Here is a 21,794-nt window from a genome sequence, read left to right as displayed (position 1 = left end):
TAAGCTTAAGGGTTGCTCCGTCACTGGATTTGATGAAGGTTTTGCTTTCATTTTCATCGACGCGGGTTTCCATTAATTCTGAAATTTCACTGTAGCGCTGTTGAACGTCAAAAATCCACCCCAATTCTCGTTCTGCGGAGTCTTTATCAATGAGCTCGATTAACTTTTCGTGTTTTTGTTTACAGTCGACAAAAGCCTCTTCAAGCTGACTTTGCAAGTTTTTCATGTGCGTCGTTGTAACCTTTTCGTTTTCCATCGTATGGGAAGCATTACCATATAAGGCATCAAAGACTGCGCGCGCAGTGTTTCTTTTGTTGAGAATGCATTCCTTCTCTTTGCTTGCGGATTCGTCGCGTTCTTTTTCTGCGCGTGCTCTTGTTTCATTTTCTATGTATTCAAATTTTAAATTTCTCGCGTCCGTGTAGAGGTTTTGTAGCTCTTCGAGCCAATTTTCTGCTGTGTTCATCTCGTCATCCTTCAGGAGCTCTATATAGGCGTTGTGTTTACCTTCTAATTCCTTCCATGCTTTGACGAGCTCAGCATAATCGTCTTCAATCACATCTGCTATTCTTCTGTCGCGGACAGATCTCAGCAGCTCATTCCTTTTCCTTGTGAAGATTGTTCTGGCATTCTTCCGGTCTGTTTTCGCTTTTTCTGGATCCATTATCTTCGTGTTCACGTCTCAATGGATTTCGAATGTGACGGTGTGTTAGGACATTAATATACCAAAGGTTCCAAACCTCGATATTTTATTACAATAAATAACGGATGAATGTTATGACAAAAACCATGGATATGGATCGAAGATTCGAAATCTGTAAAGTAATGCGTTAACAAATTAGTTTCAGTTCATATAGATAATATCAAAAGAAATCAAGATAAATATTTACCCATTGGTTCTAGGTGTCCATAACACTGTCTAGCGATAGAAAATCTTAACAATTATATCTGTTACGTCATCAAATTATAATGCGCAAAGAAATTAGAATTTTGCGCAATACACATGTATTACACCTAAAACGTTTACAAAAATAGCACAAACTTAAAATCCCTTTCAGAAAGGATGAAGACCGGAGAAGTCTAAAGATATAACTCGCTTGAGTGTAAATGGTTAGAGTGACTAACGCATGGTACAGCTAGGAAGGAAAGCTTGAAATTTTGGATATTTTTTCCGTTTTCGTGTGAGAATTTTTCCTTCAAAAATGATTAAGAGTAGTAACAAATGATTGAAACGATTTTTTCCAGTATATTGAGAATTTATTTATAATACACTTTAATATGAAAAACTGTAATTTGCCGTCAATGAAGAGTTGACTAGAAAAAGAGATGTTTCCTTGTGTTAGAAAACGAGGTGATAAACTTCACTCTCGGACGAAGGCGCCTAATCCTTCTGACTTCGATGACTCTATAGGTATGAACGACTTTTAAAACGTGCCCAGTCCCCTAGGAACAGCTCTACGACGTATTCTAAGTACGGGAATCTCCTTCAGTGTGGTCGTTGGTGTTACTGTTGAGCCATGTGACTGTTCCACGCTGTGTCATAAGTTACCAGCGGTATGCCAGTATGAAGTGGGAATGATTGACAGATGCTACTTCAACATAACGTCATACTCTGACATGGTACGCTCGCGAAGGACTGGATGGCGTGTGTCTGTCCTTCCGCCTGATGACAAAATACACGCACATACTTTGCATCATGTAATTCTGAAAACGCCACTATAAGTCCCTTACTACGTAAATTGGCGTCTACACGGGTCTCACTGAGGGGTTAGGTTCACAGTCGAGACAAGTGAACTGCAATTATTTTCATTCAAATGTAAACAGGTCTGGAGCAACTAAAATACTTACGGTGAAAGTTGTGTTGAACCTTTTGCTTTCTCCGTTTGAGTCAGCGTACTGGAGGCGTCAGGCTTCCTTGGAGAACTGATCTGATAGGAATGAAACTATACACACAATTACGGTTAAAGTTGCACCATTAATTTGAGATTATTAACATGGAATGGCTATGATTATAAGTCATCTTTGTTGAGAGAGGATAACTACTCTACTATCAATTCCCAAGGATTCTACTTGGGAAAGAAGGGGTGGGACTCATTAAAGGGAGAGCTAATTCAAAGCTCATTGAGAGAAAACGCAAATCATTATTTTTCTCTAGAATTGTCTGAAAAATTTAAAAGTTATTTAAAAATTTATTTAAATAATTTATTTAAATTGATTTTCTAAATTTATTGAAAATAAGATAACTCAAGACAGAAACTAAAAAGCTTTCAAATAAAAGTTTATTTTGCAACCCAGCCAAAACCAGAGAGAGAGAGAGAGAGACAGAGAGAGAGGCATATTGGGATGGGATCTGTTACACACTTACAGTTTTAGACAGTGATCTTACTAGAGAAGAGGCTGCTTATAGCAATATTGAATTCAAAACACACTTGAACATTGTTTTACCGATACTCTGATTTCTCGGGTGAATCTATCCAAGATGCTCTTCATTTCTGGTTGACTTGTCTTCAGTGGACTCAAAGTCAGGTACTACAGGAAAAAATTCAGAGAGTTAACCAAAGATTCTTTAAAAATCAGTCAAAAAGAGAGAAAAATTAAGACAGTACAAATATGATTGCTCCAAGAAGTTCCCTGAAAGGAGTCATAATTTCCAGGGCCTTTAGATACGGGACTTATTAGAGGAAGTAGGAGGGCTAATTGCAAGCTCATCAATGAGAGCCAAACTACAAGCCATTACTTTTCTTCTGATGATCATTCACCTTTTAATGAAACCTATTTACAGTATGCAAACCTTAAAGCCTTTCAAATTTAAGTATATGCTACTAACTGAAGCCCAATTGAAAAAAGAGAAAAAAATTCTTAAGTCCTTGTTTGGGCCAGGAGTACAAGAGAAGCATTTTGGAACAGTAATGGTGGCTATAGTCAGCCTTAGAGAATTATGTAGGTAACAGGAAACAGTCACAGAAGCTATTGGTACCAATTGAACCCAGATTATTTGCAATAGTCTGGCATCTTATTTAAATAGAGTGGTCCAGCTCCTTAGTCTCTTCATGGTAGAGAAACAGGTATCAACTAAAACAGTAATGGACTGTGAGCTCAACATAAATTTTACCTTCCACTGAATTCTTTCACAGCTGTGAATATCATGAACTACAGGAAGACTCAGTTTTATTTTCTTTACATTATGAAGATCTGCAATGAAGAAAAAAAAAACAGTTTTGAAATTAGTACTCCTATCCTCATGTAGAGAGACATCTGTTGGTAAAATGTCTCCTCACAGACAATCCCCATTCCCCCATACTCAGTCATTCAGGAGAAATTGGTTTGAGCTATTTGTGTGAGAGGACTATTATGATTGGCTTCTCCGCAAATCAAGGCTTGATTGGAATGAGTTTTACTACAGCATGTTCCCCTCATTAAAAAGAAGATGGAACATTATTAGAAATAACTTAACAGCTCTGATACAGAACTTGAAACTAGGTTTTCTCTATCGCAACTCACAGTTATGAACCCTTGCTATTACAAACCAAAAATAATAATCACAAGGAGTTGTGAGAAGGTTCATATGGAGTGCAAAAAAGCATTCCATGTCAGCTACACACAGCAATGCACAAGAAGCTACATACAATTGTTATATGACTTTGTGAAGTCATCAAGTAAATCCAGGAGACTCTGTTGAAGAGAGAAATAAAATATTTCTAAGTGGTCAATATTTCTATGAATAGAAGAGAAATTTGAGTGATGGTCTCAACACACTATATGTCTTGAGAAGGTGACACTTGGTTCAATAAATGTACAACTTACAGTAATATTTATGACCAAAGTGACTAGACAAAGGTTTATTACAAGAAATTTCCTGAATCTTAACTTTACTACAAAGTACTTAGCAATTAATTGTCGAAGAAACATTCAAACTGTATTTGGCAGTCGTGTCAAATGTTTGGCTACTTACAAATTTGATCTTAATATCCCATATGCCTCTGCAGTCAGCCACAAAGTCAGTATTTTGCTCTGTCTTACAATCTTACGATTAAATTTCAACTAAATGTCTTAAGGTCCTGGTTTAAGACACAGGAATTAACAGAAGGGGAAAATAAGTGCCAGTAATAACTCATAGCAGCCATAGCAGTGTAATGAGAAAAAGAACAAAGCACAATTGAAGGTGTCATGTCTTAAAGTGTACTTTAAATTTCAAGGGCTTGAACATGAGGTCATCTCTTCTGCTTAATCCCAATGTCCCAAATTTGCCATTGTAGTGTACTCCAAGCACCACATGCCTAAAAATGAGCCACAGTCATTAAAAAAAAAAACAAAGACAACAACAAAAATACAAATAACAACTACTTTCGGGGCAGAATCAAACTACATTTATGTTAACCCTTTAACTTCCAGAAGTGTTTGACATGTAACCTCTCCCTAAAATATCCATACATTATCCAACAAACACTTTATAAGAATACACAAATTAATCAGGCAGAAGATGTTACCTTGCTCCCACACCAAATTCTCATAACTACCTAGTTAACAAGGTAATGTGTAGAAGCGAGAGAGGAGAATTAACAATCAGATCTTGGGAGTTGAAGGATTAACAAAATAACTGAGATAGTATGAGTGCCCTAACTGGTCAAAAATCTATCATATATTCTACCAGTAAACCCATAGAAAATTTAAACATATCATGTTTGGTTTTAAGTTAATATTATTAAAATTATATCAGTTTACTATCAGTTTCCTGGTGTAATTAACCACTTAGGATGTTAGGAGCACTTGCCCCCAGCTCTTGTTATTGCTCTGAAAAATTGATAGAAGCACAGTCTATTGCATAAATAAACAAGTCATTCACACAAATGGAAAAACAAGTTTTGTCAGTCCCTATCTGAAAAGGACATATTGATTATATGTTAATCAGTTGTAATAATCTTGGAAATTAAAGCTCAGATGCTAGGGAAACTATTGCTTCATTCAGATCGTTTTGCAACCTCAGCAGCTTACTTTCCTATGATCCTTTTCAAACAACCTTAGCTTGCTTAGTTTGCATAATGGTTATCACCTGTAGTAGCGTCCATTGAACTGTGTTTTAAAACTGATGGTAAACCGCTGCATCTCAGTCATACCACATGTAAAATACCTTTCATTTTTGTTAAGTGTCCAATGTTTGATTCCTTTATTAATAATACAGCTATAATCATCCCTGATGATGCCGTAGAATGGCGAAAGCTCGGAGTGAATAAAGAAAGAACCACAGTAGCACTTAAAGGCTTCATTTGATCAATATCCCACAGCTACAATTCATTGGAGCAATAAGCTCAATTCAAAACTAAAAAAATCTGTCACTACTTAAGGACAGAGTTTCCATTTGGAAATGAAGCAGCAGAATAATTGAGTGGATATTCTCCTAATCTGTAGAAAAATTAAGACCAGGCCATTAAAATTAAGTCAATGAATTCCAAATTCTGTATGGTAGTTGGGGAATTGTCTCTCATGAGGTGCCCAACAAACACTCTGCAAGAGAAAGCGTACATGTACAAGAGTAAAGGATACAATCCTACAATAACAGCTTCAAGGCATTTAATGGGTAAGGACTCTTTTATAATTTCCCTTGCTGTATCCATCAACCTGTAGAGATACAAAAATTTTTTGCTAATCATAGAGTAACTTCACATGATACAACCTTTTCAGTAAAATATCGAGAAAATGCATTTCATGCATTGTGACAATTTTTGTGTGCTATTTAACTGCATGTCTGTACTCTAACAGAGCACTTAATGTCATATTCTAATGAAGAGCTAAGTGTGTCTGTAATTCAGTTATTTTCCTTTTCAACTCAAACACTACAAAACAGACATCTTGAAAATCAAGAAACATTTAAATTAACTGACGAAGTAACACACAATTTTCTAGACTCATTATCGAATGAATGAGTCTAGTAAAGTATAGTTTAGTAAATGTTATAATCTCAGAAAATTGGCTGTCAAATCTGGAATATTAAAGAGCTGAAAGGCATGTGGCCTAATTCACTATTTTCCATGCCATTTTTGGATCTTACCACAAGCCATTTGGGGATCAGATTAATCATTATCCAAAAGGGACACAAACATTGGTAACAGTACCCTGTCAATGGTCTCCACTTCTTAATCTCAAAAAATTGAGTCCCTGTATGATTATATCTGTGACAGCCATGTTAAAAAAATTCAATATAGTTAAGACAAGTCAAAGAAGAAAAGTTTGCCGCACAGCCCTAAAAGAAGCCTGTAAAAATCTGCAGTCTACAAGTCTCTTAAAGATGCAATAGACCATAATATATAGGTTTTGCATAAGTTGTGAATCTGTGTATGTGCTCTGGTCTCTGCAGAGGACCACAAGGTGATCACTTGGCTCACAGACGGTAAACTTTGCTAGTAAGTGGCCATATCTGAAATTCAGTGAAAACTCTCCAAATGACGTCAAACTTGGAATCATATTTCTATGCACTTGTCTGTAACATTACAATTAAACATTCAGGGTCTTGAACCTCCATGACTAGGATAGGAATACAAGCAAGAATTTGAGCCACTCAGGGGAATGAGATTGTAGACAACGCACTTGGGGAAGAAACATGAAATTTGCTCAAACCAGACACGATTTGACTGCTAAGACTTCGTAATCAATGTTGTGATGTTGTTACAAGGATACTGCAGTTGCTGTAGGTAGTTTTGAATCAATCCTAGCTTCTCCTCCACTGACATGACTGGTGTAAACACAGGTACAGCTACATATGGAACCTACATTCAGTTAACATTGAAACATTGAGGTCACATCAATTGGTTGTTTTGGAGAAGCAAAAATAAGTTTTATGTCTTTGAAAATATATTTTGGCGGCATAAACTAACTCAGCATTACAGCTATTGACGACAGTTTTTGTGATAACTTTGATTTTGAAACGAATAGTCTGCAATAGTTGAGATAATGTTTAAATTTCAGTTTTATGTAAGTATATACTTATAATATAAATTTTACTCATGAGGTTCTCATAATTTATGATTTTTTTTTTCCCAGTAAGATCTCAAACATGTATCAAATTGGCGCCTTGCCTTTGCTAGGTGTTCACTTTCTCTCACACTCTGCACAACTTGTGCTCCCTTCGGATGTATTTTCTCCACATGACGCCACATTCTTTCCCAAGTTTTCTTACTAATAGGAAAACCATCTTTGTTCACATAGAACAGTATTCCACTCTCGTCCTCACTTGGTACATCTTTGTTGTCCTCGTCTCCCTGGTCTTCGCATGAAGGGAATTTATTGGCCATGACACCAATAAGAGCTCATGCTTTTACATTCTGATACACTTTTCCCACTTCTTCTTTTGAGACTCCATTGGTACAGGAGAAAAATTTGGAAAAATCGCAAGCTTAGTGCGTTGCTATGCCAAAGGAAAACTTATGTTTAATTGGCTGCTTCATGCCGTTAGTGTCCAGTTTCTTAGAACGCGCGGCCGGTCGCTGAGAATCTGCGTTAATTTGATACTAATTAAATCCGCATATAAGCGGTTAATTACGAGCGAATCGGGTGGAATCTGCGATCCTCTTTCCGAGCGTTCGTTCGCAAGAATACACAACGGGCAAGAAAAGGGCTTTTGGGTCGTAAGAGCGACGATGAGGATGATCATTTCCCATCGATCACTGTGCATACATTGTGATCGTTCAAGACACAGCATGCGACTTTCCCGATGCAAACCGAGCAAATTATGGCCAAGTTCAGGGCTGCTGAAGATGGCCGAACTTTTAAATCGATGAGTAGAGAAGATGTGTTGAAGACAATCCTTGATGGTGATCGTAACTCACTTGGGTAAAATTTCCGCACAGCCCCATCCTACAGTATGCACTCAGTTCTTTAACAGAGAAAACAATGACAAAAACAATACATTTCCGTTGGGAAAAAAGATTTGTTTTACAACAGTATGGGGCTGTGCGGAAACTTTACCTTAATTTGTATAGGTAATCACATGATTTCGAGTGCAATTTGGAATAAGTAAGCACGAGTGTGATTACGTATTACTAATAGACATGAAAAAATACGAGAGAGCTTATCCTAATTATGCAGAAGCAAGGCGCGCGTATCAAGTGCTAAAATAATTTATTCTAACTCTACAAGTGACATTGTGCGTTCGGTTAAAACAAAGGCCGAGGTCACAGTTTTTAGCCGTAGGGACCGACCCTTGGCCGATAAATAACATATATATTTTTTAACTTAATATTAAGTTCATTAAGTAATCGGCGAGGAAAGTAATGGTAAGTAGATTCAAACTTTTTTGTTTTGAAGTTATGAGAGTTTGCTCGTTTGTTTGCAGCAATGGCGTGTGAAAATCTGGTCTTTCCTCCACAAGAACTAAATTCGGATGATACACTCCAAAGAGACACAAGGGGATTTAATGCGGCCTTTTCTCATAGAATTCCTTAAGTTTCTGTTTTACAATTTACGGTACAAATGTCCAAATTGAACAGACTCACCGAGAGCGTATATTTGTTGTAGAACTGAAATTAAAACTTCGCTTACCTTTCCACTACGAACCAACTGTTTAAGAAAATTCAGATATTAAATGAATGAAAGTTTCATCGATTAGCTTAACTATAACTAAATATCTCACGTTTTAACTTTCTAGGTACTTTTTGTGAACGATAAAAATTAATTGCAGGTGGTTTTTAGGCCGCCTGTCAACCAACGTAATGACACCATTGCTTATACAAAAAAGTCATTCTAAAACGAAAATTTTTCAGTCAACCAAAGTGACTTGAGAGAGAGAAAAGAGAGGATTGTTTTGGTTTGTTACTTGTTTGTTACTTCTTTGCACTGAATCAACCCTCTTCTGCATTGAATTACCTAAAACTGCGTTTATCTTAACTAATCAGAACTGGGTAATTTTTTTCATGTATCTTATTAACCATGAAATTTTTAAAAAGTTTGATCTTGAGAGAATAAAAGAAATAAAATAAAAAACTGACAAACTGTATGTTGCAAGTGTAAGTTTATTGTCAGTTTTGAGTGAAGGTAATATAAATTTGTTGGCAAAAAAATTGCACAACTGTTCCAATTTTGTTTTAAATGTTCTTTGCAAACTGTAATCCATTTTCTCGTCAGGTTGTAACACTTATTCAAACTGAAGTTCTGCTGAAAATATAAACTTGCTCACATAGTTTGTTGGAGTAAAATTGAGAGTTGTGTTGAGTTTTTTTTAATAAATATACAAAATGTTAATTTTACTTAAAATGGTATAAAAAAAAGAAGGCTAAAAGAAGAAAGTAATTCTGCTCTTTAAAGTTTTGGCAGGTAGTGAATAACTAAGGATTGAGCCTTAAAGTTTCTTTATCATGGCTAAGTTTAGGCTTAGGTGTACATTGCAATTTTTCTAAAGAATATGACACAGATATTAAGGTACTAAGCTGTTTAGACACTTAACAACTTACATGCATTTGTGTATTTTGCAATTTGTTTCTAACTCAAACCCATCCTAATACACTAGAACTATCTCCAGAGGAGTTTCCTTTAATGACACTCAAACAACATGTTATAAACCAGAAAACTCCGCCAAAACAAGTTTTCTATGCTGTGCAACATGAAGATAGTCATCAATACGTTGACCTTGAATAACACGTTCTGTCTCGTTTCTCACCCCACTGCAGTGATGATGAACAATATGCAGGATCTTACAAGGATTTTTTATTTTAAAGCCTCCATATTTTCTGAAGTTGAAAATCAAAACTTGCTCAATGCCTCCAATGTTTGGGCGATAGTCAATCTCGTCCAATAACCAAGGGGAAACTGGTGTGAGAAGTCTGAACAAAAATCCATCGTGAGATCCTTGAAATTTTGACTTTGGTCCACAAAGATCTGTGGCATCACAGAGATGAATATTTTCTTCACTTTCATGCCTGGTGAGAGCATACATTGTTTTCCTACTCAAAATACTTTCATCCAGTTTTTCAAATCCTCTATGTACATAACAGTCAGAGTTCATAACCATTACATTTTTTCGAATCAAATGTTTTGAGGCAAATTCAAAGGCATCTTTATAGTGCATGCGTCGACCAAGAATGATGAAGTCTAGTTTCCAATCTTGTTCCAAATTCTGTGCTTTTATGAAAATGGGGTCTTCGTCTTTTTCACAGAGAATATGAACTGCTGCAACCTAAAGGAAATAAAACTAATTTTTACCAGGTTTTATGGGGCTGGGGGGAAGAGTGAAGATAGAATTATTCTGTTTAGTCTCACTCCTGAAAGTCCTATAAATTAATTTGAATTCAGTGAGCTGAGTAATGTTTAAACTCACATGTGGACTCTGCAGATTTTTTTGCAGACTGTAGATATACTCTGCTTGTCGCTTTAAGACATGATCTTCGACTTTACCGGAAGTGTACAAAACTGGAAACTGGATGATAAGATGTAGTTGGGCACTTGCTTGCCTGAATGGGTATGTGTCCTCTATGTCACCTGTCAAAATCCATTTAAAAAAATACCAGTTTTGGTTTTTGCACAATTGATACTTTTTCATTCATGTATAACTACGAAAATTAATGTCAACATTAAGACATGGGTAAGCATAGCATGCAAGAGTTAATTTCTTTAGTTGGGTGGGTTGAGATGGGACACTTTGTGTACCAAATGTTTTCATTTAAGTAACTGCAAAGAGCATAACTTTCAAAAGAACAAAAATATCACATTACTTCACCCTTAGAGAAAGACAAAAGAAACACCTAATTTATCTGAACTCTCACAGATTTTTGTGGTCTATTGTCTCCATTGTCTAAATATTTCTGAGCAAAAATGAAATGCATTGATGCTATGCTTACTGTAGTCTCCTTTGCAGCTGTTGTTTGGTCTTGTCATACAACACCCTCTATTCCCCGTTGGAGAGAGAGCACACTTTGTGTGACCAGACCAAATAATGGTTTCAAAAGAGACTATGCTTACTGCTGTTTGTCTGACAGTGAGAAAATCAAAATTATATCTTCTGTTAATCGCCTCAAAATACAATTTTACAATGAAAAGCAAACTGAAACTCTGCTGTACCTTCAATAGACCCAAACCAAAGATATATTGCGATCTTGAATTAGTGAAGATACATTGAGTAAGGGAAAAGGATAATATTTCAAGAAGGCTACTGGATTAGTTGTTGCCTATCTGGACTTTGCCCTGTGTGTGAAATAAGTGTCAAAATGCAGGTTGTAAACAAGGAATTAATGCTGATTGGGTTATGTCCAAGGTAGCCAAAAGCAAGTTTTATTTGTAGCAAAAGTCAAAATGCAGGAGAATTGCATAGAAAATTAACTATCAGTAGCATTAAGTTCCATGTGAATTTTTTTCAGTGGTGTCAGATAATGCAGTTAGAATATGTGATAAAATACAGGTTGTTTACAAGGAAATGGCATATGATGGATCGAAGTGTAATGTGGCAAAATGGAATTTGATAAGTAGAATACAATTCAAGGACACTTTCCTGGATGCATCCATGATGATTGTTAAAGGTCTAGGTACAAATTTTACCTTCGGAAGTTGAAAATCTCAGGTAGATGAAAAGTGACGAGAGAACTGTAGAACTCAGTAGAAGAAATACACAAAGTCTGGCTTTTCCATGTGACCATGATCTGCACTGAATTTAATGTAATAAAAGTGGTTAAATTATGCTGAAGCCCATGTATGAAAACCAAAACCAAACCAATCAAAACAATTATATCAGAACAAAGTTAAATAATACAAGGTATAGAACTCAAAAATGAAAAGAAGCTGACTGCCAAAAGCACAGGAAATTATGAGAAGCCAAGTTGTGATTGCACTAGCTTTGTAACTGATTGGTTGAGGGGGAGCACTGGTATAATCCTAACCAAACATAATCTACATTCTACATCTACATATGAATTCAATTAACAATTGGTTCATACGTCAGCGTGTGCTCATCGAGATATGAAGCATGCGGGAAGTTTGGAGAGCATGAAAGATGCATAAGAGTTGCTTGAGGCGTAGCTGAGAGCAACTCTAGCTTCTTGAGTGCTCTCCAAATTTCCCAAGTGCTTCATATCTCAATGAACGCACAGTTGACATATGAACCAATTGTTTTATAACATTTTCAACCCCATGGAAAAATTTTTTCTCGAGGGATTTGTTTGCTGACACCATGAGCGTGCACAATAGGAATATGAAGCATGCTTCGGCAATTGAATTTGATTACACAAATTTACTAGCTATGTTATAACATTTGAAAACTCGCGCCAACTTCATAGATATAAACATGAGTTTTCCTGACTAGCAATCCTGCAATGCAGGATATTCACCATGTTGGATTTATTTTGTTGTATTGTGCTTGTGATTTCATGGATAAGTAAAAATAAGCTTGAGTTCTTTGGATCATTTAGACCTAAACCCAAAACATGAAAATCTGGCCCAGAATCTTTATTCAACTTCAAAGATCTTGTATCCATCCAGGAAGTTTTCATTACTCTTTATATTGGAATTTAACCAAGACTCATTAGCCAGGATGATAACTGTGTTAAATTCATTGATCACAGTAGCAGTGCTTGCAGTAATAATGAATGTTTTCTTTTCATTTCAACAAAGTGTAAACTATCGAAAATATTCACTTCACAAACCTGTGTTACGCAACGCATTATTTCACCTCGCAGTCGTCGATTTGAATTGACGATAACAAAAAAATCCTTGAGAAAGCAAAATGATGAGAGTGTTCTTCAAAATCACTCAGTTTCAAACCGTCGGTGTTGTCGGTGAAGACCTAACCTTCATTATAGTCCACGGGCGCTCCCTCACCTTCGTGCCAGAATCTGCGCACCGCAGTGAATTCTGGGAGGGAGGCAGAAGAACGTCTCTATACATACTGTAGGAATTTAAGCCGTTCTCGTTTGCCAATTTTTGAAAAATTGTCGAATATTTTAATTCGCTCTAGTGCCCTTTTTCAACTTGAGGGTCGCCCTAGTGCAACATGAGCCTCTACCAGACCTGGGCTTATACCTAAGAGTTAAACCTTGCACTCAAAGGCTCATTTCCAACCTTAATGCAGCGCGGTCGTTTGTTTTTGTTCCGAACCTTCGCTTTTGATTAAATAGCGCCTCTGATTGGTCAGTTATTTTTACCTTGTCAAGTTGTCTCAAATTACCTTCTGCGTTCTCTTCGGTGAATTTGAAGACCTTGACAAAATAATTCTGTTTAAAACGGTTCTATACGTTTTAATCTGGCATGGAATCAGATGAATCCATTGATTTTATAGATTCCGAGGCAGTAAACGCGTATGGATCGGTTGTTGCTAAAGAGGAACACGAAAACCCTTGCGAGTATTTCGATGAAGGTGAAAATGTCGATCCACCACGTTTTCATCCATTCATCAATTTTTTTTAATTGAAGTTTGCCATCCTTGTTAAATAGGACCAAGGGTCAGTTGAAGTTTCCTGCCCGTGGAGAGGAGCTTGCGCTCGAAAGAGTGGTCGAGGTTGTTGTCCATGCAAAACAGCAAATAAGAATTTTAACGCAAACTGTCAGTGTCGCTGACGTTCCTGCAATGAAGTGACTAAACTTAAAATAATTAAACGTCCGGTAGTCCGATATTTTTCCATATTTCTCTTCGAAATACCAAAATGTTCTACCTTTATTTACAATCCTCAAGCGCTTCCAGGCAGCCTAAAATTTCGAACTTGATGTTTTTCGCTAACCCTGTATACAGAGTACTTAGCCATGCAAACGCTTGACACTTAAAAACTTTTCAATGACACGGCTGACACGGTCCTCAGTTAACTCCATATTTCTCTCTGAAATATACCAATTTTTTGTTGGAAAATATTCTACCTTCATTTATAATCTTCAAGCACTTCTACGAAGTGAAAAAATTCCAACGTTGTCCGTTTCGCTGACCTTGTACTCAGATTGCGAAGAGATCCAAACGTGACACTAACAAAATTTTCACTGGACACGGTCTTCGATTAACTAAACGTCCAGCAGTCTGATATTTTTCCATATTTCTCTTTGAAAAATACAAATTTCTATTGGAAATATTTTATCTTCATTTAGAATCCTCAAGCGCCTCTAGAAAGTGAAAAAATTTAAACGTTGTAAGGGCTTTTCTTATGTACGTTGAAAACCTCGAAATGGACAACTCGCTAAAATGGGTTCTTTTCATCAAAGTAAGCGGTCAGATAACAAGTGATACGCTGTGGGAGTAAAGTGAGGTATTTTTATTGAGAATTTGACGTATTGTTTTATTCCTTAGAGCGGTCGTAAATATTCTCATATAAACTCTTATAATTCCGCTATGACTGTGCAAGATGATTATCTCACAGCTGGAGCTTGGGCCGCCCGTGTCTTGACAAAAGTGGAGACTATTACATCGAACTCAATCTTATTTTCTAATTTTAACGATTATTAACTGTTGAGGGATCCAAAATAACACCTTAACAATTATGAAGACGTCTTGAGTCTGGCGATCTGCGGATAATGCAGAGCCACTCGCCCTCCGGGTCTTAAATCCCTCGCAGCTCATGTGTAACCCTTCCTCGCACAACTCACACTGTACCATGTCGTCCCAACACTCAGGCATTGAACAATGACAAAATAAATTAGTGTCACAAGTTTGTCTCTTATTGAATCTAGCAGTGTTCGACTATCGCGGAAAAAGTTCTAAAACGACCTTTCTCCAGACATTAAATTAAATTCTTGCCCATTTTCCCTTAATCAAAAGAAACCGACGGGATGCCAGTTCTTATGCATTAACGATACTCATGTTTTGAATTAAAAACATACCTTAGCACGCACTGGAACGTAAGGTATCACGTTAAGGATGATGTTTTCACTCAGTTTTGTTAGGGTGTCCAAATCCGCGGAGGGGGTCCATATCCGCTAGCGCATTTGGACCGGGGGATCCAAATCTAAGGAGGTCCAAATCCGCTGGGACACCGGGTCGCACTTGAGAGAATTCAAATATTTGCCACCAAAAAGTGGCAAAAATTCATATTGTGAGGGGTCATCGCCGCAAAAAATTGTGTGTTAAATTCTGTTATGTAAAATCTGTCCAGTTTTTGTGACGTGATTGTGATGTTTTAAATTCCGTTTTGATTGTGTAATTTTAATTCTGTCCTGCTAATTTCTTTCCGTTTGTTCAATTTGTGTTCTAGTGTTTTCAGCAAAGAATTTACGAAGTACGCAAGTTCTACACAACAGAATTTGACACACGATTTGGCGGCGATGACCCTTCAATAAACTGTAACTCCGGGAAATATTTCAATGAGGATGAGTCTAATGAATTAAACTCCTAAGAAGATAATTATGAAGGGCAGGCCGCTAAAGTAATCATCGCGGAACGAGTTTTACTGTGTGTGTGAATGTTATTTGCAAAATTGTCAGAACTTTACGTCCTTCCAAGCTTTAAGCTTTGGTCTGCTCTGGTTTCAGCGAATGAATTGTCGGAAACCAGTACAATTTACGAAGTTCTTCGTGGTGATTTTTATATAATTTCACAAGCGATTTATGCATTTGGTTAAGTGTCCCACCTCCTCAACGAAGAAATATCGTTGATGTCCCCTTTTCCTGCTTTATTGCCTTCACCATCGATCGATTCCTCGTGGTTCACAGTGTTCTCCCTTATTTTAAGCATGACAGGTAAAATAAATTTTCAAACCGGTAAAGCAATCCTTTTACCTGTTGAATTTCCAAGCAATTTTAAACGGTAATAAGAGGTACTACAGGCGGTAAATGTCACCGGTTACCGCCTGTAAAGGAGAACACTGGGTTCAGATGAACTGATGTACTTGATCAAACAACTATCGATGACTGGGAACGTCTTTATCGTCGCTTTTACAGATTAGAAGCCCTTTTCTTTGCCTTTGAGAACTCCTTTTAACCAACAATCAAAATCCATCCCTTCGTTGGCCATCTTTGTTTACAAGGGACCTTAAGCATCTTTGTCTACTGGGGACCTTCAGCAAACCATGACAGCGATGGCAACGAGGACGTGGCAAAACAAAAGATCTAATGAGCGGAAAAGTAGCTCGGCACGTGCTTTTAAAACTGTGTACATTTCTTGAAAAATAATTGCTTTCAGTCCTAAAAGACGGAACGGCGGAAAACTACCCCAAATCCTAGAAGACGGAATAGTAGTACACACATTCCCCTCGATACTGTATTTTCCTTTCCTACATCATAGCGGTGTTCTGGTCTTGTATATACGTAAATAAGTGAGACCTTTCCTTACCACTTTCCCCCCTTATCGTCATAACTTCCGCGGAAATTACTTCAATTCCCCCCCAAAAAATGTTTTCTGATAATGTGTAACAGCATGTTGTTGGTCGTTCAGTTTGTTTGAGATGATTTCTGTGTTTGTCGAGGTGTTAGGTGGGTTGACAGGCCGACACGACTCTTGCTGTTCTCCTGGTTAGGTTATTCTTGAAATAACTGATCTTTAGACCTTTGCTTTGATGAGGATGTCTTAACCCTTTACACTCTAACATCAGTAGACATATTCTTCATACTGTTCTCTATATATTTCCTAAGGTGCTGACAAGGAGAATTTGTTTAACAATCAAGAGCTTCTATCAATAGTGATCATTTTGTTTTTTCTTGTGACCTTTCTGTGTGATTTGGGGATGATATTGTAAGGAGAAATTAGATGCTAGTCACTTGAAGGGGTTCAAGGGTTAAATGATTTTCCCTTTTTTTATGAAACCAAGGCAGACCACACTATGTCTTTGTGGAATGTATGCGCCATGTTGGCTGCACGCTTTTTTCTAAGGCTCTGTTCTATCCTATGTTTTCTCGATTCTCCTGCGTTATGGCTGGGGAGGTTCGGTTACCATCCGAGCCAGAACAAAGATCACCAGATTCCTGACGACCATATGGGGGTTTTACGACACGATAGCTCAATTTCTACGCGATTTTTTGCTGTGACCCTTAAAGTGGTTTTCAAGCGCAACGAGGGTGAAACTAATTCGAACTTGAACCTTCCTATTAGCAGAACTACAAGACATGGTACCACCGTCTTGGCTCTTCCTAGCCGAGGTTTCTGGATGAACTTGACTCTCCATATGGATATAGAGGCTAACCCTGGCCCGGAGGAAGACGCAGTGCGACAGGAAGAGAAAGTTCACTGGGTTGTGTCCTCGTATACCGGTACACAAAAGAAGGAAACATTAACGAACTGCGCCATAAGTCCATGTATGGTTATGAAAACAATAAGAATTCCCTCGTGTACCGGTACACCAGGACAGCCCCGTTCACTGGAACCGTATTTAAATTATTGCGCCACCACAACAATAGCCTATTCAAGGAATCAATTACTCAATCTCAGATCGAAGTATTCCATCTCTCAAGACCTATTACGTCTGCTTAAGAACCAGGACATCTTCAAAAGCAGGGGAGGCCGTGCCGGAGTTTCATTCCGAAACAAGATTTTCAATATGTTAGAGGCCTAAGAAGGATTCCAGATTCATTGGAGCGTCTAAATGTAAACAAAGCCAGATCGCCCGTTCATCCACCAGAGATTATTGACTCAGACCGAATTCAAGATTCTCACAGACTTAAAGTTCTTCATCTAAATATTCGTTCGCTCCGAAATTCTGAACGCTTTATCCAACTTAAAGAACTGAATAAAAGAGGTAAATTCGATGTTATTACCATCTCTGAGTCCTGGCTGAACACGAGCGTTTCATCGTTGGAGGTGAACTTGGAAGGATACAAGCTCTCAAGACTTGATCAGCTCCACATGGGAGGGGGAGGCGTTTGTGTCTATACTCGCAATAATTTGAAAGCTAAGGTTTTAAAAGATCTTTCATCAATTTCCGAGAGAAATTTCCACCAACTCTGGATAAGTCTTCAGTGAAAGAAAACACAGTCAATTGTAGTGTGTACAACCTACCGACCAGATGACTGCCCCCTTAGTGCTTTCGAGGATACCCTGAAACCTACTTACCTGCAAGCACTGACGCTTAACAAACCCATCGTGATCCTTGTGGATTTAAACTGTGATCTAAGGAAAGCCTGCGCGGAGAGCAGAGCGTTAAACAATTTCTCGTCTGAAATGAATCTTCAACAACTCATTAAGCATCCAACAAGGATTACAGCTACAACTAAGCCCCCGCTCGATGTTATTTTGGTGTCCTGCCCTCAGTCGGTACGTGGTAGCGGCGTGATCAACTACTCCATCAGTGATCACCCGCCAGTTTTTGTAGAGCTTAAGGTGAAAGCACCCAAGCCTTCGCCCCACTACATAACGGCACGTAGTTATAAGAACTATGAGCCGGGCGCATTTACTGCTGATCTTGCTAACCAATCAGACCAGCTCTTGTCCATCTTTAGCTGCGGTGATGTGGATACCAAACTTAACACTCTCAATGATGTTGTTGGAAGCACGTTGGACTTGCATGCTCCCGTCAGAACAACCAGGATTCGCCATCGCCCTTGTCCATTTGTATCAAGAGACATTAAACAACTCATGAAAACAAGAGACCTACTTCACCGCAATTTTTTTCAGTCTCGCGACCCCTCGGATTGGAGTAAATATAAAGAATCCAGGGATACCATCAAAGAAATACTGAGAGAAACAGAGCGGAATTATACTTTTCTTTAAGTTCAACAAAACAAGAGCAATCCTAGTTCACTCTGGAAAGTAATCAATCGCGTTATTCCATCAAAGAACAAAGAGCCTCAACGAGTTTATACCAAAGACCTGAAGACAGTCGCCGATGAGTTTAATGTATTTTTTACGTCAGTTGGTAAGACTGCAGCCTCGCTGCTAGTCATCTTGCAGAAATTAATAACATCACTTGGTCGGAGCAGCAGTTACCATCACCGCCTGCTGGAGATCTTTTTGACTTTAAGCGTGTGTCGTGTGAAGAGGTGCGACGCATTATTTCATCTTTGTCGCTAAACAAGTCTCCAGGTCCTAACAAAATACATACCCGAGTTTACAGGGATTGTCTTCCTGTCATCTTGGGTCCCCTTACTGAGATTATAAACTCTTCTCTCGAGTCTGCTAAGCATTCCAATGCGTGGAAATTCGCGGAAGTGATTCCTTTACTTAAGGAAGGGGACCATGAAGTAGCCTCAAATAATCGGCCCCTGTCACTACTTGCTGTTGCTTCTAAGATATGTGACAAGGTTGTTCTCAATCAGTTTAGAGCATATCTTTTTAGCAACGGTAGACTCTCTTCTCACCAGAGTGGAAATAAGAAACTTCATTCGACTGAGACTTTAAGCCTCTTCATGGCAGACCACCTCCTGGAGGCAATGGACAAGAAGAACTTAACCGCTTTGACCCTGTTAGACCTTTCGAAGGCTTTCGACAGCTTGAATCATAATAAGCTGCTTGCTAAACTCTCGTCCGTCGAGCTCCTCCGTATGTAGTGAACTGGTTTAAAAGCTATCTAACGGGCCGATCACAGTCAGTTCGGATCAATTCCATCTTGTCAGATCCCCTGCCTATCACCCACGCAGTCCCTCAGGGGGCAATTCTCTCACCATTGCTATTTTGCATTTATCTAAACGATCTGCCTTGCGCGCCTCAAGTGTGTGGTCTTGAATCATATGTCGACGATTCCAAGGTCTTCGTGTCATTTTCTTCACCTGACGTAGACACGGCGATTGCAAACCTAGAACAAGACCTACTGCGCGTCGCAGCTTGGTGCTGTGAAAATCAGCTATTGATAAACCCAGACAAGACCAAGTTTGTGCTCATCGCAACTAGGCAGCTGAGGAAGAGGTTTTCCTCTTCTCCTGTGGTGTCTTTTCTGGGCAAGTCCTTAGAACCAGTCGCGTCAGCGAAGGATTTAGGTGTTACCCTGGACTCTCACCTCACATATGACTGCCATATTTCCAACGTTGTGTCCTCCTGTATGGCAAAACTATACCAGATCAATCGAGTAAAAAATAGTTTTGATGGGAAAACGCTCGAACAATTAATATCATCGTTAGTCTTTAGTAAAATGCTGTACTGTTCGACAGTGTGGTCCAATACTTCTACGACCAACATCAAGAAGTTACAACTAGTGCAAAACTTTGCTTGTAAAATTGTTACTAAGACTAGAAAGTTCGATCATATGACCCCTCTATTACGCGAACTAAACTGACTCTCTGTAGATCAGCTTTTATTTTTCAGAGCCACTGTCATGACTTATAAATGCATGAACCATCTTGCCCTTAGTTACTTGAGTAGTAAGTTTGTTAAGAGATCGGACATTCTGTGTCGGAAATGAGACTAAAGAATCTGCTATGTTCCGAAACTTCACGTTTTTATTTTATAAAATCAACTTAATCTCCCGCTCTCTCTCACCGTTCTCTGTCTTTCGCTCTGGTCTCTCTCATTTTAAATATATAATATGATCCTATTGTTCAATCATCTGTCACTTATCGCAAAAAAACAACCGGAAATCAATTAACGCTGAATAATCTCTCACACATAATCGTAGGACACGAAATCGTGAAGCTCTACAGGTTCCATTCTTTAGGTCAGGGTCTGGTCAGCGGTCCTTTGCCTTTAGAGGGGCGAGGCTCTGGAACAATATATCTCCTGAATTAAGACAGTGTGCCTCCCTAAAGGCATTTAAGGAGAAACTTCAGAGTCACATTCTTGCAAACAGCTATTAGTTTTGATATAATTAGTGATATTAATGTAAATAGTCGTTAGTTTTTGATATTATTGATCTGATGAAGTTATATAAATAGATGCTGAAAAGCCCCCTTGGGGAGTACCCATTAAAGTTTTCTTTCTTAATAATTGTTGACGTGAGACGAACAAAATCTACGAGGGTTATGAATAAAACCCTGAAAATTGCATATCTAAATTACAACTCCGGCTGAATGTCTCAATAAAGTTAAATGAAATGTTAATCGGGGCATTTGTGACATTTTTCAGCCTTCATGAGCCGTTTGAAGCGTCTTTTTACGAAATTGCTTTCGGCCTGAGGCCGTTATGAGAAAAGGAGACTGCGTTTGGCTTGATTTTGAAGCGCGGTGGGCTGTCACGGGAAGTTGCTGCACTGTATGGTAAATTTGAAATGGCTTGCATGCTTCAAATACCTTTGGTCGCTGAGTTTGGCACCGATCATATCGAGAAAGCTACAATAATTACAATGCAGAATAAAAAGTGAACTATACAAATTTGACACGCTCTTATCAAGGTAATTCATAAATTCGACAAGATACGTAATATCAGGCATATCAGGGAGGAGCTGATTCCATTATCAAGCAGTTCTTGGGGAAAAAGAAAATTTGAAAACGTCTTTCTTACAGTTAGGTTCAAGAAACTTTAAGCCTATGCCTGTTCCTGATACAGGTCTCTTTACCGAAATTAAAAAACCGCTAATCTCATTGTCAACTAAACCGGAGTAACTTTATAGATTAAGATCAAGCGAGATCTTATTCTCTTTTATACAAGGGTGCAAAGTTCTAATTTTTCTAGCATGGACGTGACGCTTGACGACCAGTCATGATCGTTTCTACAAAAAGGGGCTGATACTCTTTGCACTCCCTCCAGTCTGAAAATGTCGCATGTCGCATGACAATGTAGGTCCCAAGCAACGGACGCGTACTCGAGCTTAGGCTGGACTAAGGTAACATATAACGTCTTTTTGATGCTCTCTGTATAGAACCAGAAATTTCTCTTAAATAAGCCTCACATTGTTGGCGGTGTTACAAATATGATTTATATTTTCCTTCCATCTAAGTCTATTATCTATTTCAACTCCCAAGTATGGATGGGAATTTGCGTATTCTAAAATTTTGCCACAGATGTAAAATTTTGCAATGGATGGTTCGCGCTTAAGTGAGACGCACAT

At 38.2% G+C, this 21,794-nt stretch overlaps 2 protein-coding genes and 1 long non-coding RNA gene across 4 annotated transcripts; 1 reads left to right on the top strand and 2 right to left on the bottom strand.

The window, feature by feature from the left end:
• Positions 1 to 1,235: 1,235 nt before the first annotated feature.
• Positions 1,236 to 7,971, bottom strand: LOC113667153 (tubulinyl-Tyr carboxypeptidase 2). 2 transcript variants are annotated; one of them, XM_027182940.2, is made up of 11 exons: positions 7,071 to 7,971; positions 6,673 to 6,761; positions 6,111 to 6,167; positions 5,542 to 5,616; positions 5,051 to 5,128; positions 4,184 to 4,277; positions 3,627 to 3,672; positions 3,113 to 3,192; positions 2,446 to 2,529; positions 1,849 to 1,943; positions 1,236 to 1,663 (listed from the first exon to the last, which is right to left on the bottom strand). In XM_027182940.2, exons 1-11 carry the CDS (start codon positions 7,284 to 7,286, stop codon positions 1,606 to 1,608), a joined length of 972 nt encoding a protein of 323 aa, XP_027038741.2. In that variant the 5' UTR covers positions 7,287 to 7,971; the 3' UTR covers positions 1,236 to 1,605. The 2 variants fall into 2 exon arrangements, with proteins under 2 accessions (XP_027038741.2, XP_027038742.2); XM_027182941.2 differs by having other exon boundaries at positions 1,849 to 1,928; positions 7,071 to 7,452.
• Positions 7,972 to 8,989: 1,018 nt separating this feature from the next.
• Positions 8,990 to 13,029, bottom strand: LOC113667149 (uncharacterized). Its single transcript, XM_027182935.2, has 4 exons — positions 12,618 to 13,029; positions 11,518 to 11,623; positions 10,304 to 10,464; positions 8,990 to 10,162 (listed from the first exon to the last, which is right to left on the bottom strand). The coding sequence occupies exons 1-4, from the start codon at positions 12,633 to 12,635 to the stop codon at positions 9,542 to 9,544; spliced, it is 906 nt and encodes a 301-aa protein (XP_027038736.2). The 5' UTR covers positions 12,636 to 13,029; the 3' UTR covers positions 8,990 to 9,541.
• LOC149043285 (uncharacterized) lies at positions 9,785 to 15,280 on the top strand. Its single transcript, XR_016188271.1, has 3 exons — positions 9,785 to 9,908; positions 10,319 to 10,444; positions 15,144 to 15,280. It is a non-coding gene; the product is annotated as an uncharacterized LOC149043285 (long non-coding RNA).
• The last annotated feature ends 6,514 nt before the right edge of the window (positions 15,281 to 21,794 follow it).

This window comes from Pocillopora damicornis, chromosome 7 (genome assembly GCF_964200805.1).
Source record: "Pocillopora damicornis chromosome 7, jaPocDami1.2, whole genome shotgun sequence".
Classification (NCBI taxonomy): domain Eukaryota; kingdom Metazoa; phylum Cnidaria; class Anthozoa; order Scleractinia; family Pocilloporidae; genus Pocillopora; species Pocillopora damicornis.
Note: the sequence above shows the minus strand (reverse complement) of the source record. Positions and strands in the feature narration are given on the sequence as shown.